At 40.3% G+C, this 25610-nt stretch overlaps 1 protein-coding gene across 1 annotated transcript in view; it reads left to right on the forward strand.

The window, feature by feature from the left end:
* Positions 1 to 273: 273 nt before the first annotated feature.
* The window catches only part of NMT2 (N-myristoyltransferase 2), a 31203-nt gene continuing 5866 nt past the window's right edge, over positions 274 to 25610 (forward strand). The window contains exons 1-10 of the mRNA XM_014875649.2: positions 274 to 551; positions 8915 to 9050; positions 14362 to 14506; positions 16833 to 16951; positions 17048 to 17139; positions 17246 to 17362; positions 17908 to 18078; positions 19226 to 19334; positions 22681 to 22851; positions 25205 to 25372. Coding sequence (XP_014731135.1) covers positions 442 to 551; positions 8915 to 9050; positions 14362 to 14506; positions 16833 to 16951; positions 17048 to 17139; positions 17246 to 17362; positions 17908 to 18078; positions 19226 to 19334; positions 22681 to 22851; positions 25205 to 25372 — 1338 coding nt within the window. The 5' untranslated portion in view covers positions 274 to 441. The remainder of the gene's footprint in view (positions 552 to 8914; positions 9051 to 14361; positions 14507 to 16832; positions 16952 to 17047; positions 17140 to 17245; positions 17363 to 17907; positions 18079 to 19225; positions 19335 to 22680; positions 22852 to 25204; positions 25373 to 25610) is intronic.

Here is a 25610-nt window from a genome sequence, read left to right on the forward strand (position 1 = left end):
CAGGCCCGGCCCAAGGGGCTCTGCAGGACGGACACGCCGGGGCAGCGCTCGGGCCTCCCGCGGCGGCGTCGGCAGCGCCCACGGACGGGACCTCGGGGCCGTAGAGGGCCGAGGAAGCGGCACAGATGTCAGCATGAGGGGGCCAGTGTGGTGCCGGGCCCCGGAGCGGCACAGCCCGAGTGTACCAGGCTGGGCTGGGCTGGGCTGGGCAGCGCCGGGCGGGACAGGGCGCGGAGCGAAGCGCTCCCCGCACGGCCCCGCCCCGGTCCCCGCGGGGTGGCGGGAGCGGCCGGGCAGCCCCGGCGGCCGCCGCCTCCTCGTCCCTCGGCTTTGGCGCGGGGAGGGACCGCAGCTAGAGGGAGCTGCTCCGGACCGCGTCTGCCCGTGCGCCCCGGTTCTTTCACAGGCTCCCCCGCCCCTCCCCTCCCTCCTTCCCCCGTGATGGCGGAGGACAGCGAGTCCGCGGCCAGCCAGCAGAGCCTGGAGCTGGATGACCAGGACACCTGCGGCATAGATGGCGACAATGAGGAGGAGACCGAGCACGCCAAGGGGTAGGGGCGCGCTTGGGCAGCGGGCACGGCTCGGGGAGGCAGCTCCGTGTCCTCCGCCGCGGAAGAGGCCGGGCTGGAGGTGCCAGGGCCGGGCTCCCCTGATGCCCGGCGCGGTCCCTCGGCGGGGCGGGTGTGGTGGGCGCTCCTACCCGTTGGCGGGCGGCCTGCGCGGCCCGGCCTGGCTCGGCCCGGCCCGGCTCGGCTCGGCTCATTACGCGGCGCCTGCGCCGGGCGGCCCGCGCCGAGCGGCTCCAGCCCGGGCCGCCTGCCGCCGCAGCATGCGGGCGTGGGACGGCCTTGCCGCCCGGCCCGGAGCCCCGCACCCTTCTGCCCCTTACAGGAGAGGCGGGGGGCCGGGCCCGGCCCGAGGTGAGGGGGCGGCGGGGCTGGCACTTCCGCGCCGGACACCGGCCTTGAAATCGTGCCGTATAAGCGAGGCTAAATCCTGCCTTCTTGTTGGCGCTTTTAGGGCTTGGGGGCGTTTCTGGGTATTTCTGGCCGTCAGGAAGCCCCCTGTGGCGGGGAGATGCCCCCGTGTCCCCCCGGTGTTCGGGGTGGTTCCAGCTGAGCGGCTCCCGCGGGCCGCACCGCGCTCATCCACATCCGCACCCACCGCCCGCTCCCTCCTGGGGTCCGGTCCGGGCATCGCCTGTGTCAGCCTGTCCTGCAGACACTCCTCCTCACCGTCACCCATTGTCCTCCAGGAGATGTTACCTCCAGATCCACATGCTGTGGAGAGCAGAGCGCGTGTTTTAGCGCGGCAGTAGCCGGGGCAGACGCTGTTGTCTGGTTGTAGTTCCTTCCCCGCTAATCTCGCGTCTCAGATCTTCCCACGCTGAGGATCAGGCGGTGTTTCCAGTTGCCTGGGGAGCTGATGGGAGAGGCAGCCAGCATAGCTGCGGCCTCTGCCACCCGGCCCGTGTTGGGCTGGCTGTTGGCTGCAGTGAGTCCGGGCACGAGGTGCCAAGGTTCTGGCTTGCTCTGCAGACTTTTGGGGCAGGGGTGTGGAAGGGATATGTTTCAAAAGCCGAATTCATTTATTTTTTTTTTCTTTTTTTTGAGGGGTTAGAAACGTGATTGCAGAAAAGGCGCTTTGTTGTCGCAGCTAGGAGTGGCTGGAGTAACCTAAAATAGAACTAGGTTAATCTATACAGTGCTACACAAACGTCTTCCTCTTGAGTTTGTGATTGATCTGCTTGAGAACCTTCCTGTGGGTGACTATGTTTGAGGATGTACTCTGTTGTCTCCTGCCCCCAGGATTTGGTTGACAACAATCTTAAATGTGGCAAGAGAAATCTAAGAGACTTTGGAGGGCTGACTTGACTAGAAGGCAGGAAGGGGGAAAAGTTTGATGCTTGCTGTTCTGTCACTGAGTTAATGGCATGCACAGTAAAATAATTGAATCAGAAATAATTACAGTAACATAAACCTGTGATATTAAAAGGGAATAAATAGTGTTTTGTTATTTTGGGGGATTTATTACATTTGTTTCAGTAAATATGTCACAGTTGATGATTCCCAAATATGTGAAAGTAGAGTCCTAAGAGCAGAGTTGTTATTTATTGTTCTTCATAGGAACCGAGCTGGCATCCTAGTTGGGATTGTTTGATAGCCAGGTAATGCCTGTCCAGAATTCTTTTGGATCGTATTCCTATCTCAGTTTCCTCTCCTGTTTGTTTGTGTGCGTGCCCGGGCTGTAGCTGCCCTCTGCAGCGTAGCTCTGCGTGTGGCTGTGCTTGGGCTGCTGTGGCAGTGAGTGCAGTGTGTAAGGAGCAGCCAGGGAACAAAGAATTGCACTTCAGTGTGTTCTGAGTCACAGCTTGCTGCTCTACTCCACCACGGGTCTCACTGCTCTCTAAGGGACACCAGCTGTAGCCTGTATGGTCTTCTACCCAAAATTTGTTTTTGTTGACTATCCCAGATGTATTTTAATGAGCTTTTTTTAAAAAGCTGCTTTGTGCTTCTGTGAATAAGAAAGTGAATGCTTTAAAGTAATATGAAGTTTAGTTAAATTAGTGGTAGATCATTCCAGTAGAAAAAGCCTCCTAAGTATCACTATCTGCTGCATGAAGTCTTATATTAACTCTTGAATTACTTTGTTTTCCTGTAATCTTTGAAAAGTCTTGTTTGCTACTCTTTGTCTGCAGGCTGAAATACTCAAACGAATTCCAGCAAATGAAAGGAAAAATCTCACAGCAGAGCATGCAAGATCTTCTCTTGATCTGAGAGATTAACCCATAGTAATAGGAGCCTAATTCATTATTATTACCTGTTTTCTCCCTGTCATTGTATATTAATTCTTGAGGTAACTTTAAAGTTTGCTTCAAGCTTTTAGATTAGGTTTTGTATACTTAAGCAATTTATGAGCAGCCCAACTACTTGAGACTATGACTGTGTCAAGTGACTTGCTAAATTCTGCGTGGTCTCTATTGCTGCTGATCAGTATTTTATCTCAATCTATTTTAGCCTGTGCTTTTTTAGGAGGAGACAGAATATTGTGTGTCAGTCTATTGGATTGCCATGTAAATTATTTTCGAGATGTTACTTGACATTTGAAAATGGGTCCTTAGAAGATTGCCCACAGGAAAACAAGATTTGTATATATATATGACTTTTGAGTTTGCTTTTTTTTTTAATGTGCAGGGTTTTTTGTGTTTGAGCATTGAATGAGTGCAGCAGAAAATAACCATTTTATAGCTCTCAACTGTGCAAATATCTTTGTCCTCCGATTCTGTTCCTGTTTTTTAGATGCAGGATTATGTATGTTGTGTGACTCACTGCTATTTTCCTGTTCTGTAGTTTGCTCCTGCTAGACGCATTATGCTGTATTTGTTCTGTATTGTAATAAAGTGTGGTTTACAAAGTATCTTTGTTAGTGTGTATGTAGAAAAAAATGTATTTGTTGCACCTGGATCCACCCTTCTAAGCCCAGCCTTATAAGGTCTCTCACATTCTAAATAGCTCCTTACGCTCATTTCCAGAAAGGCCTTGGGCACAAAACATTTAGTAAGCAGATGAGAAAAAGGTATGACCTTTAAACAACTCCCCCAGCCCTCACAAATTATTTGCTTTGAATGTTTTAGTAGTATACTCCTGTGATTATTGTCAAAAAGGCCAACTTTGTAACGAGTACTACTTCTAGATTTAAAAAATAAGCAAATATTTTTAAGGTAGTGGAAGCAGTGCTCTGTTTTAGCAGGTGAGTTTTACATCTCGAAGTACAGATTACAGGCTTGAAGGGTGAGGCAGAGGAAACGTGCAGATCTGAGGAATACTCTTTGGTTAGGGTTTAAGGTATTGCTGCTAGCTTTTCCTGCTAAAAACCTTCAATTCTCAAGTACTGAAATGTATACAAATGAAATCTTCATGCAATGAGAGTCTTTGTAATGACAGTTTGTTTTTAAGTGGAATTTGAAGGACATAGAGCCTTCTGGTCAAGACCTTTCTATATTGTCTTGGGGTGGTGGTAGTTTTTCACTTCAATGAGAAAGCCCTTTGCAACTAAACCTCCATTTTCTTTATGAACCAAGGACAGCCCAAGTATAAATAATACTGCTTTAAAAATTTTTGAAGTCTTGCCTATATACATGAGACCTGATTTTTATGATCAAAAAGATATGTGTAACATCTTCAGAAATGCAGTTTTGCAACATCACTTACTCACAGAGAGAGAAGTACTGTGAAGGCAAGAACCCCACACAGGCCTTTGCAGTTTAAAAATAAACATCTGAAGTACATGTTTGGTTTTAAATTTGAGAAATTGCTAACTTAAAATTACCATTCCATGTAACTTAAAACAGATGTTGATATTACAAAAGGCTGTTTCTGCTAAAGCAGAATTTAGTGTTCAAAAAGGAAATTAAAATAATAGTAACAATTAGTCAGTAAGAAAGATAGTCTCAACCCAAGGGAACCAAAACAGTCTGACCACCTGAACAGGGTAATTGTCATCATATTCCTGATTTTTCCATCTCAGCTTTTCATGGGTTTGCTCTGAGCCTCATAAAGTAAGTTTCTCCACCTTTGCCACACTGCTCCCCAAAAGCAGTAAGTATTCCCATTTTTCAGTTTAAAAAAACCCAATCCAACCAAAACACCACCACATGCAGGGAGAAGCAAAAGTATTTTTTCCCACATCTATGCAAAACACCAGATGTGTGTACATAAGTGGAAAGGTATGTGGGTGGGATCATGGGCTCGCATTTGTGGCTTGCAGACAAAATCATAAAACTGTAGGCCTAAGTGACTATCTTGGAGTCCTATCCACAACCTGTTTTTGGGGCAAGGTTAAGTCATTTGGGGCAGAATATGGTCTTTTGACCCTTCTTCTGCCTCAACTGAATTTTGATTTGCATGTCACTTTTATTCTGGCCTCACCATTTTCTTATTAATCAGACTTAAAAAATTGCCATTGCGCATGCAATTAAAAATATCTTAGACTGTGCCTGTGCTTAGATATAGCTGAACCTCAGTGTATAGACTTGCCTCCCTGTCATAAAAGTTCTCCTGGCATGTCTCCATTAGACTGACACAGTCAAAATCTTCCTACCAAAATCGTCTAACATTGAATGGTTTTCTTTGTATAATCTGTTGTGGTCTGTGTGGCAGGCTGGTCTGGGGCAAATGTGTTGAAATGATGCATGAAAAGGTCGTGTTTCCTGATCTGCCAACTTGACGTGGCAGCACCCTGAGTTCTGTATTGATTTTCTGCTTCCCACATGGGATCTGTGCTCGGAGTTGTGTCACTTTACAGGTGCTGGGTAGTTTGGAAAAGGAGATTTCACACTTAAAGGTCAACTTTCATGAAAATGGGGAACTGTTTTCCTCCCACACTTACACATGTGAGATACTCTTAAACATGTCATCATATAGGTGTATCTGACCAGACAGAGGAGAATTCAGATCTCAGTCAGCACACAAAAATGTCAGAGAAAAGCTGTTAGTAGGAGCCTTTGGTTTTAATCTTGTTACCTTTGCATATCCTTCATGCTGTCAAGTCCAGCGTAATTACTACAAGTTGAGCAACAAAGTTCTTCCCTTCCCAGCCATTCTTCCTCCCAGTTTTAGAGCCTTTCAGTTCTTTTCAAGGCAGAGCATGAGAAGGACAAAAAATCCGGAGATGTTTTGGTTTCACTTCTGTCCTGATTTGCTTGGTATCTCTGATTGTAACTTGTGTTGGACAAACCTGTTTACTGAGTGGAAGTTTCTGTATGCTGCCTCCTGCCAAATATCTGGGTTGCAGGCGTGCCTAAATAGTAGGATGAGTAGAACTCTATTTAAATCCTCATTTTACATTATGTGGACTGTAACAGTAAAAAATAAACTGACTCAGGCAGGAGACTGTGCATAAATAACTGCTCAGAATGATCCCTGGATAACCTGTCAGACAAGGATACCAGTATTTATTTTGCAGCAGACAGTGTGAAAGGTTTAAACCTGAAGGTCGTAAACCAAGGACTGGGATTTTGGAAGATTAAAAAAAAAAAAAAAACCAACAAAAAAACCCTGAGTAGTTTAAACACCACATATGTTTACAGCAATTTATTTCTGTCTTCCTTCTTTCCCAGCTGAAGAATATGCATTTCTGTATGCAAAAGATCTTGAATAAGTCAAAGAACAAACTATGATTGTCCTGGTAAAAGTACAGTTTGACTGGGGATAACATTAGTAAAGCTTGGCAAAGCTGATTTTTCTCCATAGCTGCCAAACTTTTTTTTTAGTTGAATCGTTCGTTATTTCACCAAAATAAATAAAACATTGACCCTCAAGTAATCCTAGTGAGCAAAATTCCCCTGTGGTGTATGTGATGCCAGATCCTCCTGAAAGACAAGAAGACAAGTGAGCTGCACTGGTGCAGCTTGGGGCTTGGGTGCCTGCTGAGGGTGTCTGTTCAAGAACAGTGTTTGCTGAAACCCCAAATAGCCTGATGGTCAGCACACAAGCCTTTGGGAGCCAGCTCAGGGACACAGCAGCATCATTTGTTTGCTATATGTGAGGTGTTACAGTTGCAGAAAGTAAAAAAATACTTCCTTAAATGAATCTCAGCTAAGGTGAAATCACTTTCCCTGGTATTTTTATCTGTTTTGCCAGATAGAGGTGGTGAAGTCCTACGTCTTGTACATATGTGTGGGATTTTACTGTTTCGTATTTATAATGACTTGCCATGCTTTCGGGTCTGTTCTGCGTTTAAATTCTGTACAAAATGTCAGTTTGGTATGCAGGCCTTCAGATAGATTTAAATTTTGTTAGTTTAAATGAGTCAACACTGCCCACGTGGCCAAGGAAGCCAGTGGCAGCCTGGCTTGTATCAGACAGAGTGTGGCCAGAAGAACCAGGACACTGATTGTACCCTTGTACTTGGACTGGTGAAGCCACACCTTGAATCCTGGGTTCAGTTTTGAGCCCTTCGCTGGTGCTGGAGCGTGTCCAGAGAAGGGCAGCAAAGCTGGTGAAGGGGCTGAAGAGTAAGTCCTGTGAGGAGCAGCTGAGGGACCTAGGCTTGTTTAACCTGGAGAAAAGGAGAATAAGGAGGGATCTTACTGCTCTCTCTACAACCACTTGAAAGAAGGTTTTAGGTTTTTTAGTGAAGGTCGGCCTCTTCTCCCAGGTAACAAATGTCAGGACAAGAGAAAATGGCCTCAACTTGCACCAGGAGAGATAGAGATTGAATGTGATGAAAAATCTCTTCACCAAAGGGGTTGAGTATTGGAAAGGCTCCTCAGGGAAGTGGCTGAGTCACCATCCTTGGGGGTATTGAAAACGTGTAGGCATGGCACTGAGGGATCTAGTTTAGTCGTGGACTGGGGTTAATCTGGGCTCAGTGATCTTAAAGGTGTTTTCCAACTTAAGTGATTCAATGAAATTGTGATTCATTGTGGATCGTGTAGGTGATCTGGCAGTATGCTTATTCTACAACAAAAGATTTTCTCCCTGCTGTCTCTCATGTTCTGTTTCTGCAGCATTCTAATAAATGCTTCAAATTCTTATCTTCCCAGTGTGTTTGGTCTGCTCTACTGTTGTGCACTGAGTAGCAACTTGGTCCTATTCTAGAAGCTGTGGCATTTACAACTCTCTCTTTCTGGGAGCATAAGCCAGTGTAACCTTGAACGTTAAGGGCTTTTTGAGATTGATCTTTCACTATAGACTGTTCTAAAGTACAGTAATGATCTCACAAAAATCAGTCTTTGCTTAGTTGCATTGTTTGGTTAATTGCAGGCTTTGGGCCTCCCAGCTGGAGGGAGGGTGTTTTCTTGATAGTATCAGCTCAGACAAGGTATAGATGCTAAGGCTGGTCATTATAATCTGGAAAGTGAGCATTTTACAGCAAATAATATGTCCCTTGCAAATATGTTGATTGTAATAACTTTAGTTATGTTCTTCTGATTTTTCTTTGTTTGTTAGTATACCTGTGAGCTTTCCCCCTCCAGGATTAAAAGAAGCAATTGTTTGTTGAACTGACTTTTTTTTTCCCAGTAAAAAACACCTAAGCCCCCCCAAACTCTGATAACTGTCTTCAATTCCATTATGTTAAGGTTTTGCTTGGAGATTAGCCCCTTGAAGACAATTTAGTGTTCACTGACTCATTGCCTCCGTATTTTCGTTCTGTCTGAGAGTTGCCGACACATCCCACACTTTGCAAATTCTGATCTAATCTTGATCCTATATCTTGATTATTTGTTAAATAAAAATCTTCTTTAAGAATAATTTTAGGTTATCAATAGTCAAAATATATGAGAATCCTCAAGTGCAATTTTTACTTTGTTGCTGGGGCTTTTTAATTCAAGTTGACTTCATTGTGCTTATTGTTTTAAAGCACAAATACTTAGTTTTATGTTGTCTCTTACCGGGATTTCAGCAAGACTTTCATTGCTGTTTAAGTTAGGAACAAAATTTTCTGAAAACAGAATGTTTCATCTGGATTCTTCTCAAATTCAGATGTGTCTGATGGTTGGATGATGAAGAAAAAGTACTGGGGCACTAATAGTTACTGAGTTTCCAAGGAGGTTACTTTCCTCAGTTCCCATACTTTCTTGTGTTCCTCCGAACTGTTGAATTTGGTAGTTTTGTGTTTGTGCTGGGTAATAGATTGGATAAGAGCACTGGTTTCTATGTAGTGTTGCAATTTGACGTGAGTATGGCAAAATGCTTGGTTGTGCTGGTGTCAGAGTATAAAGCAAATGAGACAGCACTTGCAGGAAGTTTTTCATCAATGCTCTCCGTTCCTCTCTTCCTTCCTTTCTTTTTGCTGCCTTTTCTTTACATTCAAACTGCTGTTAGATTTTTCATATCAAAATGCTGAGTTTTAAATTTGAGGCTCAGTGGTATTGATTTTTCTCATTGCACATTCTTTGAATCTCTGGCAGAAGTCCTGGAGGGGATTTGGGAGCGAAGAAGAAGAAAAAGAAGCAGAAGAGAAAAAAGGAGAAACCAAATTCTGGAGGCACCAAATCAGATTCTGCATCTGACTCCCAGGAGATTAAAATTCAACAACCTTCAAAAGTGAGAGCCTGGTTCTGTTTTAATTTGTGCTTGCTTTCTAATTTGATTTTGATTTACATGTCGCTTGTTGCAAAAGTAAGTTGATAGTTCTACCTTAGTGTGTGAAAATTAAGCAAATAGTTCCTGTCTTGAACGGCAGGCAAGCTAAGACCTGGTGTTTTCAGAGCTGTGGTCACCACTGCAGTGGTGGTTCTGTGAGAAAGGCAGAGGAGGCGTTTTTTCTTCCTCTTTGGGTAGTTAGGCTCAATGACAGCCTCCTTGCACACAATCATAATCTGCGATGGTAATGCTTTTAAATAGATTTTGTATTTGATGAATTGCCTTTAGTTTTCAGCCACCATCTAACTTGGCTTAGTACAGTTTTGGTCACTTGTGGAGCATGAAGCTCTCTCAGCAGCAGGAGGGAAGGTGGGCCTGCTGGGCTAACCAGTCTCTTTAGGGCAAGCAAGCAGCTTGTATTCGTATACAAAATGCAGTAATCTCAAAAATGGAGATACAGGCTGAAGAACATTTTTGCTGTCAGAAAGGCCTCCACTATAATTAAGAATGGAAAATTGCTTGAGGGAATGTACAGTCCTTGTGGACTTTCTGATAAAATAGCATTGCCTGTGTGCTTTTGTCTGTCATGTTCTGAATGAGCAGTGAATAACATGATGTGGTGGCTTTTTAGCATACAGCTTTTATCCCAAGAGAAATCTGAGTCCAAGAACTAAAGTTGGTAAAACTGAGAAAGTTTATGGACTGTTGAGCATATTGAGGTAGTTATATTTGCTTTATCTGATCCCTGTGGAGGATTTTACACCATTGTACCAACTTCGTACAATGTAATCTTCGTCCCGTAGGATTTGTCAAGTACATTGGGGCTACCAATTAATTTTAGGGAAAAAACATTGTGTTCTGGTTTATTAGCATAGTGATAGATTTTTGTGCTGTCCCTTTAGATCTTCTTGGTGTTACCCTGATTGTTTGAATGCACACATTTGGCACAGGAGACACTTTATAATATGTAGAGAGAGCTTAAATACTTCTTTGCCACATGTTTTGATACTGCCTTTCTGTAAAACATATCATGAACTGATTATACAGGAAGACTTTGCAAATGATACCCAAGTAATTATACTCTTACAACTGGCGTGAGGTAAATTTTCGTGTTACCATGAAGGCGTAATTAATTGCTATAGTATCCTGTGACTTCCTTGATTTTCTGCTGACCAAGCTTATTGTTGCATGTGTTGCCTCAAATTGCATTAAGTGGAACCTGCTTCATGGTTTGTCTGCTTTCATGTGCAAGATTTTAGTCCGGCACCTTGCAGCCTTGCACACCATTTCTCTGCTGTGATGTGTTGTACAAATGTGGAAGTCTGTCCTTGTTCTAACTTGTGTACTTAGAGTGGCACTGATCATTATTATTTTACTGACACAAGTTTAGTCAGTTCATTAGCAATGTTACAAATTTTTCTACTTTATTGGCATAAAGAAAAAGTTCTTACATAAAAGTCTTTCTTAAAAACTAGACAGCTAAACCACTTTACTCTTCTTTTATGGCTTTCACTTTTCTCTAGTCACAAGTGCAGCAACATTGCTGGGGGGTTATTTTGCCTTTTCTTTTGTGTTACAGGTCTGTCTTAGACAAGCATTCTGTTTTAGATGTTTTGAAAGCATCTTAGACTGCTGATCTGGATCAGTGTGGAAAAGTATATTTATTTTGTGTGCTACTCAAGTAATGTTTAGATTTTCTCTTCTTGTCCTATATGAAATTCATTATAAAGCGGGCTTTTAGCATTTGCTTGCTTTTGCTTGGAAAAAGTATATTTTAGAGGGGAATGACATTGTACACCTGACCTCTAAGAGAACGTATGCAAGTTCATCAGGTAGAACTCAGTGGGGCTCTTGAACTCATTGAAAATGATTTTGAAAAAGGATTTTGTGGTCAACAGATATATCAGTCTGGAGATAAGTAAAGCAGAACAGTGAGTCTCCTTGGCTTCTGCATTCCTTATATGTGATAGTAGTGACAGTAGATCTTTTGAACACTGGTGTGAGTGTAATCATAGCAGTAAATGATTGTTGGCATTGTATGCTTACAGTCACCTTGTGGACACTTCACTGCCCATCTCACAAGACTTCCATCTCTCTCTATTACAAGTTCCAGTGATGTAGGCTGTCCACACTGACACAAAGAAAGCTTGCCATATCTGCAATCATAGCAATCATTATTGTAGTCATTAGTGGCCTACACAACCTAATCATAGAATAATAGATTGGAAGGGACATCTGAAGGTTTTTTGACCAACCTGCTGCTTAGAGCAGGTCCAGCTAGATCAGGTTACTCGGGCCTAGGTCAGGTTATTTGGTCTCCAAGGATGGAGACTCCACGATCTTTGTGGGTAACTTATTCCAGTGTTTGACTACAATTTTTGGTTAAAAAAATAGTAGTTCTTTATATCTAAATGGTTTTTGCTGTTTTGCAACTTGCCTCCTTTGTTTCTTGTGCTGTCACTGTGTTCCTCTGAAAAGATTTGGCTCAGCTTTCTTTATACCCTCTCATTAGGCAGTAATAAGATTTCCCCTACTCCCTCAACCTTCTCTTCTTAAGGCTGAACAAACCAAGGTCTCTCATTGTCTTCTCCTTGTGTGTGATGTGCTTCAGCCCCCATTTATCTTGGTGCCCTCCAGGGAACTCTCAACACTCTGTCAATGTTCTCCTTGTAATGGAGAACTCCAAAGTGTAAGGTGTGACCTCAGGGGTGCCAGATAAAGGGGAAGACTTCCTGGCCAGTCTTACTGGTCCTACCTAGTATGCAGCTGTCCTTTACTGGCCAGCAATGTGCTGGCTCATGTCCAGCGCTCTGCCCACCTGGACTTCCAAGTACTTTTCTGCAAGCTGCTTTCTAGCCAGTCCGTGCTGGCCTCTGCCTTTGCATGGGCTTTTTCTATCCCAGATGGAGGACTTTGCATTTACCTTTGTCAAACTCGATTAAGTTTCTGTTTCCAGCTTGTCAAAGTAGCTTTGAATAACTGCTCTGTGGTTCAGCATATCAACAATTCTAGAAATTCTTCTTCTAGGTATTATCTGTGCACTTGCAGAGAAAGTACTCTTTGTCAAGTCTAGATCATTAAATAATATTGACCCCTGAGTCCTCCCCCTTGCATTCTTGAAAATGGGTGACATTTCCTTTATCCATATAAAGGAAACTTCCACCAATTGCTATTTTAAACTCAATAAATGTCAGTTGTACTAACATCACCCAGCTCCCTTAGCATCCTTACATGTGTTTGGTCTATGTTCAGGGACCTGTGCATGATTAGTTTGCTCAACAGTCCCTAATTTTCCCTCAGACTGCTACAGTGCACAGGTACATCAAAGGCCTGAGATCATCAAAAAAACTGAGGCAAACCCACAATTTTGTACCTCAGCCCTGTTGCACGACAGGGCTGTCTTGTGCTGTGAGAAGACATTTGCTCTAAACTGAAATTAAACAGAAGAGCTGGTTTTTGTTTTTCTAATTCATGCGAAGTTCTGTGTAGGTTTTCCTTGCTTTCTATTAAAGGAAAACAAACAGTGTTGAAAGTAAACTTTTTAGTCAGGCTGATCTCTGAATGTTTTGAAATGAAAGGGGATTCCTCCTGATGTCCCTAGCCATGGTCTATTTAGTACCTGAACATGAACTTATTATTATACCAGTAAGATCTTTGTTAGGAACTTTTTTTATTATTATTATTTTCTGCTTTTTTTAATGTAGAAGACATCTTATAGACTTTAAATAAATATATTGAATAAATTACAGTATGTCAGCATTTATGTATGATTTCATGATACACTGATGAGATTTCAGAATTTATCTAGTGACATTAGTAATTTATGTCTCTGTTATCCTGATTTAGAAATAAGGTAGGCTTTTTAGGCTGGAACAGTGTTGCTTTAAAGTGTGTAAACATGTTAATTCACAGTTACTCAGCTGACAGGACAGGTGTTTAACGCACACCTAGAGGTGAAATTTGCAATACTTAAACATTAGTAATTTTGTTTCATTAATTTAGATAACAGAAATGTTTATTATTAATAGTAAATGATGAGCTGCTTGAGCTCCAGGCACAAAGCTTAGCTCTTCTTGTGATTGAAGATACCTGAGGCTGATCACCCAAATTAATCTTTACCATCATTATTACATTTATTTTACGGTGGTTTTTCAACAAATGAATCCTAGAAAGAAGGAGAAATATGGAAATAGTCCTCCATTACTATTCAGTAAAAAAACCAAAAAAACAAACAGACTGGATTGAAATCTCTCTGCAGAATTGCTTAAAATTTTCCAGTACATTTGAGACTGTTCTTTCAGATGCATTATTGCACTGCAGTCTAGGGAAACCTGAGCACAAGCATGCTGTTGGTATGCCTCAGAACAGGACTTACCACTAGGAAGATAACAAAACAAGCAAATTTAAAAAGAGAGAGTGAAAAATCCCTTTAGATTTAGAGGCTTGTTACCATTATTCCTCTGTACTGTCCTTTGCAGGAAAAGTTCTCATTCATGTTAGATTTACTCAGAGTGATCAAAAGTGAGGGTTTAATAGCTCAATTTAGAAACATCTAGGTTTATGTTTTTTAAATAACTTTTCTATAAAGATTTTTCAACTTTTAAGTGGAAAGTGAGTTTATTTTATGTTTGTCTGCTTCAGTTGAAATTGTCTTTAGTTGTCAGTGTTGACACAGTTGATATTAGCAGCAAAGTGGTTAACTTCTACATGTACGATGCAGAAAGGTATTATCTGCTCTAATAATTGCAAGCAAATACAGGGCAATATTACTAAGGTTAAAAAGCAGATATTTGTAGCATATCAGTGTACCTTCAGGTACTACTGAACCAGAGAGAATTTAAATATTATTTTATATTGTAAGTGTAAAGTACAGCTTCAAGCAACTCCATGCGTACCAATGGTACCTTTATTTTCAAACACCTAAACTGACCTGTTTTTTGGTATTTTACTGTGTTTTACCAGGGGACAGGGAATATAAGAAGCATTGATTATTGCAGTACAGTATCCTGCCTTAATGCTGCTGTATTTGTGTTAAAATGTTGATGTTTCTTGGTTAAATCCAAGTGCTACAGACAACTGTTTTGTGAAGTTGCTTGCCTGTTGCCCACCTAACTTTTTCCACCCTCCTGTCTACAAACCTTGTACCTAAACTAACCGTGATGAGAAGAGTACCTGTAAGAATAGGTAACAGTAAAAGAAATTAACATGTTTGTACAACTATACTGTACTGTAAATGTACTCAATGAGCTTCCTGTTCTGTTTGTGTGTGCAGAATCCAGCCATTCCGATGCAGAAGCTCCAAGACATCCAGAGAGCAATGGAGCTGCTCTCTGCATGCCAAGGCCCAGCAAAGAATATTGATGAGGCTGCCAAACGTAAATACCAGTTTTGGGATACACAACCTGTACCGAAACTTAGTAAGTTTAACTGGGTCTGTGTGAAAGATCTGTCTTATGATCACTAAAGAAATGTGCCAGCTCTGTAGCATGTTTTCTAAAATGGATATAAAGTTGGACTCCGTGTGGTAGGGATCCTTAGTCTTTTGTGTGGTTTATATGGATTTCTTGATGTTTTCCAGGGAAGTGCTTGTCTTCCCCACAGATAATATGCAAGAATAGTGTTAATAAGTCTCATTCTGATGTCCTCAGAAAAAAATGGGAAATGCTGTTGAAATAGCATTATTTTGTGTATTTTAGGTCTGAAATCTTGAACAATAGAACATAGAAGCCTTTTCCACTTGAGAAGTAAGAACTCTTAAGTGGTGACAAAGAGTAAACTTTAATTCTTTTTATTATTATTTGTTTAGTTTATTTATTTATTTATATTTCCTTAATTTTTTTTCAAAATAAATTTGCTATCAGAAATAATGACTCTTCTGCCACAGGCTGCACTGTTTTCATACGGCTTCAAGTGGATAATGGCTCTTGTCTGATACACAGACTCCTTCTCTGCTGTGTGTTCATGTTCTCCACAATGTACACTGCCTTGAAGACATGCTTTCTCAGATTCTGTTCTCTGTTCTTGATTCCAAATGAGATGATGTGATCTCTCCTTGCCTTTAAATTTGGAATGAATTTGACAAGTTATTTTTTTACACTGATCTGATCCCTGATAACAGAGTTGGTAAATCTTCTCATTGTTGGAGAAAGTAGTTGCTGACTGTCTTGTGTTTTCTGCATTGCTTTCTGAACCTTCTTTTTCTGCTTTCATTATCTTCAAGTTAAGCAGTCAAGTAAGCTTTTCAGTGTGAACATACCTTGGTAACAGTGATACCATTTCACTTGGACTGCAGTTCAGGTAAATGGTGTTCAAAGGCTGTCAGGGAATAGCTGATTGTAAGGGAATAACGGATTATCCCTTGTTCCCCACCTTGTTCAGGCAAATGATGATCCTGATACAGTCGGTGTCACTCCCACCTTTACTGTGTCAGGAACTCCTGCTACAGTCAAGGGACATGTCACCACCCAGCTGGTTTGGTCAAGGCTTACCAGGAACTGCTGAGATCATAGCATAGGCCCAAAGATGGATGGAGAGATGCACCACCAGAGTGATTCAGGAAAGAAAATGAGAGTTTATGGCTGTTGAAGGAGATGCATGCAACTCATGAGGTCTACAGGGATGCTGATGTTATGCAGGGAGGAAATCAGAAGGTCCAAAGCCTTACTGTGTAATCTGACTTAAAGGACAGTGCTACAAGAAAGACATTGAGGTGCTGGACTGAGTCCAGGGTAGGGCAGCAAACCTGGTAAAGGGTCTGGAACACAAGTCTGATGAGGAGTGGCTGAAGGAGCTGGGGTTGTTTAGCCTAGCGAAAAGGAGGCTCAGGGGAGACCTTACCACTCTCTAAACTACCTGAAATGAGATCGTGGCCAGGTGGGAGTCAGCCTCTTCTCACAGCTAGCAAGCAATAGGACAAGGGGAAATGGCCTCAAGGGGACTGTGCCAGGGGAAATTTAGATGGCATGTTAGGAAAAATCTATTCACTGAATGATGGTTGAGGATTGGAAGAGGCTCTCCAGGGAAGTAGTGGGGTCACCATCCCTGGAGGTATTGAAAAGATACATAGATATGATGCCTAGGAACATGATTTAGTGGTGGGCTTGGCAGTGTAAAGTTAGTGATTGAACTGATCTTAAAGGTCTTTCCCAATCTAAATGATTCTGTGATGTAGTAGGTGCTGCTCCTTAGAAGAGGAACAGCTGCAGTTTATAAGTGTATGCTGAGGACTGGAGCTGGTAAAGTAATGGGGGAGAAGAAAACATGCCTTCAAGAAGGATTTTAGGAACACATTTCACATACCACCAGTATGTCTTAAATGCCCTGGCTTTGCTGTGTCACTGCTCCTGAGTAATCCTGTTGAGTTCAGGTCTGTTCAAGTCAGTGGTAAACAGGATCTGAGCCATAGCCTGTTAGCTGTGAGTACATGTTCTCATGATGAGGTTATGAATCTGTGGCTGACTAAATGCTGTGCATGTGTTGTTAAGTTGTTGTCTCTTGTGTTATGAAATGCAGGGTATCAGTTGAGATAGAGTGGTTCTGTGCATATCTGTAAATATTATGATGAGACAGTCATTAGTCTGTAAATTAATAATAGTAATTTTTTCAGCATTTTTAAAAGCTGCTTGTTCCATTGACATAATTATGAGGAAATACATGATGCGAATTAAATGCAGTTTACAGAACTATCAGGAAAGCTAGCAATGTAACAGTTCTTTGGGTTTTTTTTTTCTCCTCCCTCAAAAGATGAAGTTATAACTTCACATGGTGCAATTGAACCAGATAAGGACAATGTCCGCCTAGAGCCATATTCTTTGCCACAAGGTTTTATGTGGGACACATTGGATCTTAGCAATGCTGAAGTTGTAAGTAGAACAATTTTTATATGTATATGAAATAATTCAAGTTTTTTCTGATTGATATGTGGATAAGTCTTTGGATATTTTTGTGTGTGTTTTCAGCTGAAGGAGTTATACACACTATTAAATGAGAATTACGTAGAAGATGATGATAATATGTTTAGGTTTGATTATTCACCTGAATTTCTTCTGTGGTGAGTAGCAAGTTCCACATGCTATTCTAGCTGGAGTGCAATGAAAGGTGTTTTTATTACATCTTCTTAGGCAGTAATTTGTAATTATTTCTGTCATCAATTCTAGGGCATTACGTCCTCCGGGCTGGTTACCGCAATGGCACTGTGGGGTTAGAGTGTCTTCAAACAAAAAACTGGTAGGATTCATAAGTGCCATCCCTGCAAATATTCGTATTTATGACAGGTAAAATGCACCAGTACTTTTGTATTTGTAAAAGAATAGTGCCACAACACAAACCTTAAAGTGGTACCCATTGCTATAGAGAACTTAAAAAGAGAGAACGAGGTGAAGAGCACCAATATTTATTTAGGGAATTTTCTTAGTGATGGATGATAGAGATAATGCCATAGAGTTTTCTGTTTTCTCACCTTGCTGAAAAGCGTTCATAGTTGATCAGCTGGACTTCTTGGCCAAGTCTTCATACACAGACAAACATAAAGCATTGTGACACCACATAGCATTGCTTGGATGCTATACTGCATCTTAAAGTAAAGCAATCAGTTAAGTCTTGATAGAGCTCTGGTAAAGGACTATCCCTTAGCTTGTATATTGCATAATTTGTCATTGCAGTCACAGTGTCATAGATTAGTGTTCATTGCAGATGTACTTTGTCACAGGCAAGTTTAGTTTACTTTAAATTCTGTCACAGTATGGAAAACTGTAATTATAAAAATGAAAGCATGCAATGTGTAACTCTCTAATTTTTCCACTACTTAATGTCTTTTTAGTGTGAAGAAAATGGTAGAAATCAATTTTCTGTGTGTCCATAAGAAACTGAGATCTAAACGGGTGGCACCTGTACTCATTCGAGAAATAACCAGAAGAGTAAACTTGGAAGGAATTTTTCAGGCTGTTTACACTGCTGGAGTGGTACTTCCTAAACCTGTGGCCACTTGCAGGTAACCTAGGTGATGTTCTTAATAATATTGGTTCCTATAATAGTTATTTTAAAGAAAATTTTAAATTTTTAATTGTCTAAAACCAGTAAAAGCATAAAATTCAAAGGTATTAAATGTTGTGGCCTTGACTGACCTGAAGGCCTGAGTGTTTGTCAGTGTTGTGTTTTTGGTGTTGGGGGATTTTTTTCCCCCCTTCCCTCCCAGTGCCTCGAATAAATCAGCTTCTCAGACTAAATTTTAACTTTTGGTTTGTTTAGCATACTTTAAATAGACTAACAGATGTTTCTGTTGACCTTCTGGTGGCAGCCCATGGTAGCAAAGACAACATTGTATACCTGTGTTTTTCAAGTGGCCTATGTCCCTGCTGGGACACTTCCCTGTGTAACCTGGTTGCTTGCCAGAGACGGCAGAGCATTTCTGGTAATTGTATGATTTGCTTTTTTGAAATACTTTCATCTTTCCTGGAGAAAGGAGGACTTTATTAGCATTTGATAAATACAGGAACACTACTATGTGAGGAGAGTTACAGATTTTATTTGGTTGGAATGGATTTTGTTTCTACCTGGAAAAGTTCAGTTCCTGCACTTTTAGTCTGGCTGTTTAGACTTCTAAACAGAGTACCTTTTGATATGAAATTGTTTTGTACCGATCAATACCAAAGATCCTGTTAGTTTCTGTAAGGAATGATGGGAGGGAAAAAAGAAGCTGTGCTGTGTTAGAATAACCAGAGATGCTCTGTTACACAATGACCTCCCCGGTAAGGGAGAGCTCCTTCAAAAAAATGCTTAGGCGTGAGCAAAGGGTGCTGTCTGCACAAGAAAATAAATGCTACTGTGTATGTATGGTGAGTTTTTCAGGGCTGTGACAAATGCTAAAATGTTTAGCCCTGTGCTTTTTCATTCTGTATCAAAAAGCATTTGTTTAGATTGAAAATACTGTGATAGCAGGCTTGTGTAAAACCTGTTACTTGGATTCGCTTTTCCTTAATTTTTTTTTGTTAATCAGCATTCTTATAGACATAGTACAGGCTTGCTTAGAAACAAATTTGGAGAGTACAAAAGGGGCAAGCAAGAAAGCAGGGCAATGGATGCAAGTGACACTGACACTTAAAATACTGTTTAAATTCATTATTTGGTTGTATTTCCAGGTATTGGCATCGATCACTAAATCCCAGAAAACTGGTGGAAGTGAAATTTTCACATTTGAGTAGAAACATGACTCTACAAAGAACAATGAAGCTCTACAGACTTCCTGATGTAAGCAGTATGACTTCTAGAGAATCCCCACAGTTATTTTGAGGCCCAAAATAACCTTCCATCTGTCTCTGACAGCACAGGCTTTTCTGTGTAAAGGCAGTGCGTGCAGGACATTAGAAAAAAATAATCTCTGGTTGATGAAAAAGACCTTAAGGGCTATACTAAACAGAAGAGACTATTGCTGGAAATCTGGATCTCTATGGAGAAAATACAAAATTTGACCTAAAATCCTTAAAGAAAGGAAAAAAAGCCCAGAAAGCTTGACTTCACAAACATGTGGGATTGAGTTGAAGAAGCATAAGACTATTCTCGGTATGTTTAATCTGATAAGGGATTACTGGAACAGAAAATCAACAGTTCATGTCTTAAAATTCTCGGAGAAGTCCGTCGGCAACTTGGCTGAATACAATTCTGTTGTTGGTTCCACTCTAATTCACATTTTTTTCTGTACTGTTAGAGAGTGTTCTTCTTCTGTATTCAGCAGGCTCAGTAAAAGCCACTTCAGTAAAAGTCACTTCATGTTGTGCACTGTTAGTTTGCATGGTCTAGCAAAAAACAAGTGTTCTGCCATAGCTAGCTTAGGTAGAAGTTTTTTTGCTACCTTTTTTGAAGGGATTGCAGAGTATCCCTTGTACCTTATCAGTAAACCTCTGTTTTAAAAAAACCCTTTCTTTTGGTTAACAACAACACGTTTTACCTCACTCACAGTACTTTATAATGATTTCTCTGATTTTGGAGAATTGTGTCTGTTGCTATATTTAACTTGATGCTGCAGATTCTCTTACTGCTCAGATATTTGAGCAGCAGACTGAGCAGCTCTTGGAATAAAGCACATGCCATGCCTTGATCCGTACTCCTGCTGCTGTCTGAGAGCCTCGTTTCCTGCTCTGCCTGGTGCCACCTGTGCCTGCACATGCAGCTTCTCCCTTGCGTGCAGGGCAGCAGTTTGCAGAGCTTAAGAATTAATAACCAAATTAATTGGGTTTTAATCTTGGACAGCTAAATATAGCTTCCATCAAATCTTGAAGACATTTTTAACAGTCTGAAGAGAGCAATGTACAATTTCAAGTGTAGGTTTTGGTGGCAACTCTAAGAACATTGCTTATGGAAACAACTCAGGAAGTGAATAGTTTAAAGAATAAGGGTCTTACTTGTAGTACCAAAGGTTTAACTACAGAGAATCATTAGAAATAGCAGTTGTGTCCTAATTATTTTCCTTTGTCATAAAACTCAGTTTCAACAGAGAAGTGAATTATGGAAAATAAGTAATACATCATATCTCATGCATAAAATATAGCTAAGGCAAACATACACTGTACATAGAAGTGCAAATAGAAAATAGGTGCTTTCAAAATCGGTTGTTAAAACTAAGTGATGTAGGGGAGTCCATATACCTCAGGATTTTTGTTATTTTTAGGTTGGATTTGGGAGCTTCTCAGTGGAAAATAAAGATTTAATCTTTGTTCTGATGTTTTCTCTTTAGGTCTTGTGCTTTGAGTTTACTTGGAGCCTTTTTTTTTTTTCCCTGAGAAAGGGATTAAGTGCTATTGAGGCTCTTTTTCCTCAGTTTCAGGATATTATAAACACTACTGTCAAACAAATTTGTCCATTCAGGCCATGCTACCCTGTCCCTCAGCACCAAACACTGTTTCTTGCATTTTAACCTCTTTTCTTAGTGTCATTGGAATATCATTGCCACTAGGAGCTCATCTTCCTTTAAGAGAATTAATCATTCCTAATCACTTGAACAGCCTGAATTAAAAAGGTTTTCAGGTGTAATAAATACTGTAATTAATAAATATCACCTTCCCTAAAGGCTGTGCGTGTACCTATAGATACAAAAAACTAAAGTTTTTTGGTTTTTTTTTTTCCCCTAAGTGTTTAATCTCTTGAGCAAGGAGTTTTCTGGAAAAAGTAAAATTTCTCTGTGTTTAGAGTCAGGACAGGAGTAATATGTTTGTCTCTGTTGTCTTTTCCTGACCAGCTGAGATCCCGAAGCTGGACAGTCACATGATTACGTGCCCAGTCCAGCAGAGAAGCAAATTTTAGCACAGCTCTGCACACTTTCCCTCACCCCTGGGATTGCAAATAGTCACCTACTGGTGGCCATTCTGAGCATTACTGGGGAGAAAAAGATCTTCCAGCCCAGCTGCTTTTCCTCCATCTTCATGTCAAGTATCTTGACTTACCTTTATGCCTTATGGAATAAGGGCATTTAGAAATATAGATGATGTGCTGTTGAGAAGTCAAACCATAGTCCCAGGGTGCCTACAAAAGCAGGAAGACTGAAATGTAATACACAGGCCAGATCTGTGGCAAAATATGCCTTGATTTCTCATCTGGCTCCTGACTCCCAGAGCACATGAATAAACACCTCCCCCAGAATAATGCCTTTTGGGCAAAGCATAATCAGCTACACTAATTTCAGGCTTCCAGTAATCAAGTCTCTACCTGGCTGCTCTTGCAATCGACTTTGCTATGATTAATGTGGTACGTGCCCAAGTATGTAGCTCAGACAGATGAGGCAGGATAAATGAGCAGTGAAGAGAGCAAGCATTAGCCTCCACAACAGGAAATATCCAGGAAGGCTGTCAAGTGATGGAAAGAAAACTTTAATATTTTTTTCTCATTTAAACAATAAGTGCATAGTAATAGAAAGTAATTTTTTCCTTTTCTGATGTTTAAAGTCAGAAAAATAACTTTATTTGTGAAAATAGGTTTTTAATTTCAGGCAGCTGTAAGTTATAAGAAGCTTTCTTGTTAACAGAATAGCAGTTGTGCCAATATAGAAGATTGTTAGCAAGGAAGTTTAGAAGGGCTAAAAATAGGTAGAATCTTTTCCGTTAAATAATTTCTAATTAAACTTAATCAGCTGACATTGATGTATAGCTTGACTGTAATTTCCCTAAGTTTGAATTACATGTGTTCTTGTCTTGAGATGACTTCTGATATGCAGGTTTCTTTGTTTTGTTTCTGTGTCTGGGCCCCAGGTAGTTTAGAAGGAGATAAGAAATAGACTGACCTAAAAAAAAAATAAAAAATACAAACTGCACAAAGTGTCAGCAGTTGGCGATGGTATGTTTTTCTCTGGAGAAATGAAGCTGTTTCAATAATGAAATAAAAAGATTGAAGTGCCCCAGTCTGCCTCAATAATTAGGAGAGAGGGAATTCTGATTGAAAGCCGTTTGTAAAATAGCATAATGAATTAGGTGGCTGGGATAAAGTAGGCTAATAATGAATGCATTATAGCAAGTGGAGTGACTCTGCAACCTACTTTCAGCCTTTGCTGTGTTTGCAGTTTTCCTTTCAACATCTTAACATTTGTTTTTCTTTTTTTTACACTAAGGCCACAAAGACTTCAGGTTTGAGACCAATGGAGCAAAAAGATACTAAAGCAGTACAAGAATTAATCAATACTTACTTGAAACAGTTTAATCTTGCTCCTGTGATGGATGAAGAAGAGGTGGCCCACTGGTTCCTGCCTCGGGATCATATTATTGACACTTACGTGGTAGAGGTAAAATATGCACTAACGTGTATGAATGTGTGTGTGAGTGCCACTGACAGTAGTTCCTGTCAGCATGAAGTTTTTGAAATGCAGGCAGTATGAGATGTGTGTTATAGGTAGAATTTGATACCATGAGTACAAGCTTTGTTCTTTGTATTACATGCTGTTAATAAGAAGATGTTTGGCTGTGATAAATTGCGGTGCTCTTATAATAGAATATCTTAAAGAAGAACTCTGAAATACCAGAATATCACTATCTTGACAAGAACCCTACATATTTTAAGATCAACTTTTCCACATGCATTTCTTAATTCTATTTTACAAATATATGACATGATACTAAGCAGTGGTCTTCAAACCTCCTTTTCTAGAAAAAAGGAAAAATGATACTGTGAATGAGATAAGGATTTGGTTTGAATTGACTGTCATTCTCCCAGGTGTCCACGTTTCTGCAATACATCATTACAAAATTCTTTTTTAAAAGAACTGATTTTAGAGGTACCTGCTGGGAGAACTATGTTTTTTGATGGTTTGCTTCAGTAAAGCATGTTTTTCCAGTAAAAGAATGTGTATATGTGTATAAATTTGCATATATATATATATCTACCACCCCCACCCTCCAAAGAGTTGGTCATAATGCTTCTCTCAAAATAAGGAGTGCAGGAATAGAATAGCGTTTGGATTGGAAATCTCCCAGACATGTTTGGAATAGGTGCACTAAAGGTCGTGGAAGATACATCCTTCACTTTGAGTCCGTACAAAATCAGTTGTAGACAGCATATTTAGACAGTGTATTACTTTGCTTAAAGTGATAACATTATTTAAAAAGGATCAGCACTAACATCCCTAAACCTTGTCCTCATAGAAGCCCTAGGTTGTGAAGCTCAGTGTTCCCACCCTGTAACCTGAATTTGTGCAGGAGCCTCAGCTGAATTAGGAAGCCTAGAGCTGCTGGAGATGAGCGGTCCTGCCCATCAGTTTTTATTGTCCAAGCTTAGCTTTCTGCTTACTTTGTCTAGTGCTCATTGGACATTTCCATGGTCTAATTTATAGTCCCACCTTCTTTCTCCACTCTCTCTTCTCTCTGCCCTCTGCCCTGCTCACTGAGTTGGTTTTTGGCTTGCTTTGTGCTTGCTACAGGAGAGTTCACAAGCACCAGGATCAGCATGAATGTGGTATTAACAGTGCCATATTAATTGAACAGCAGTCTTCGCTTACATGTTTTATGCTGTCTCTTGGACTAATTTTTTTTACTCTACAAAATGTAGATTTGTTAGTGCTTAAAATCTTTTTAAGATCTGTGTGACCCAGAGAAGCTGCAGTCAGGCTTTTAAGTCATCTTTGTAATGTGCAGATCTAAAACCTTAAAATACTCTGTATAATATTTTCGTCATCCTTACTGAATTTAGTGAGTGACTCAATAACTTTTCTGTTCCTTGTAGTTAGTATTACTCTACTACAGAATCTGTACCTGCTCTAAGACAAAAGCTTTTTTGCATGTGGTATGTTCAACTATTTTACTTTTTACTGTAGAAGTACTGCTAATTTAAGGATCCATGTGAGATCCTTCATTGAACTCTAATTAGTGGTTACTAGTAATTAAAAAATAACGCAAACAAGCAAGAAGTATTTGTGTGTCTCCTTTGCCTTCTTTTCTTGGAGATACTCTGGGGAGTTTTTTGTGCTCAGCATGTTAGTAGTAACCCATGTACTAATTATTTCATAGCCCATGTAATAATTATTTCCTATTTCCTACTAATCCATACTCTTGAAGATGGTCAAACTTCCTTAGATGTGTGAAATTAAGACATTTTATCTAGTATACTTCAGATTTCTGTATAAATACCTTTTTTGATGACTACTGGTTTTACTAAAATTTCAATGTAATTTAGCACTGTTGTCCAATAAATAGGTTGTGCTTCTTGATTATTAATATTTAAATATGCTTTGTATACCAGCACAGTGTATTTTTTCTCTGTTTTTAGAAAGATGAGAAAATTATTCTTTGATGTGAATGTCATCAGATTTTTAAAATATACATAATATTTTAAGAATATTTTATTTAAAATTAGTTCAGTTCAGAAAAAAACTTCAATACTTTCAGTGGAAGTGTGCTTTGTTAGTTTTGTCTGTAGCAAGCTACTGCTTTGACAATTGTTTGTCAAAATGTTAGTGGTGTAATAGACTAGAAGAGTCTAAATGTTTCCTCAAATATTAGCTAAGACTAGCTGTTATGCCATAGTATTTACAGTGCACAAACTTTGCTGCATTTATTACTTTCTGTAGAGCTGTCACATTAGCCTAACCAGTAACTGATTACTTTCTAATGGACTTTTTTTGTTATGGTTTGCTTTTTTTATAGGGTTCAAATGGTGTTTTAACAGACTTCCTCAGTTTCTACACATTACCTTCAACAGTGATGCATCATCCTGTTCATAAAAGCCTCAAAGCTGCCTATTCCTTTTACAATATTCATACAGAGACTCCCCTGTTGGACTTAATGAATGATGCACTCATTATAGCTAAATTGGTAAGTTGTAGGTTGGGTTTTTTCTGCTTCATTCACAAAAGTATTCTTAGGAGTAGTGGCAAGGTAAGAACTGGAATAAATTATCCATGCCAGTGCTTTCAGTTTTACTATTTACAGCACGGAGTGCAGTTGGTGAGACATGGACAATATATATATATAAATATATCAAAATATAAAGCAGTATGCGTGTTTTTCCTTTTTACTTCGAGTGATGCTGGGGAATGACAAATGCATAAAG

Source organism: Sturnus vulgaris, chromosome 1, assembly GCF_052056855.1.
Source record: "Sturnus vulgaris isolate bStuVul1 chromosome 1, bStuVul1.hap1, whole genome shotgun sequence".
In the NCBI taxonomy this organism is placed as follows: domain Eukaryota; kingdom Metazoa; phylum Chordata; class Aves; order Passeriformes; family Sturnidae; genus Sturnus; species Sturnus vulgaris.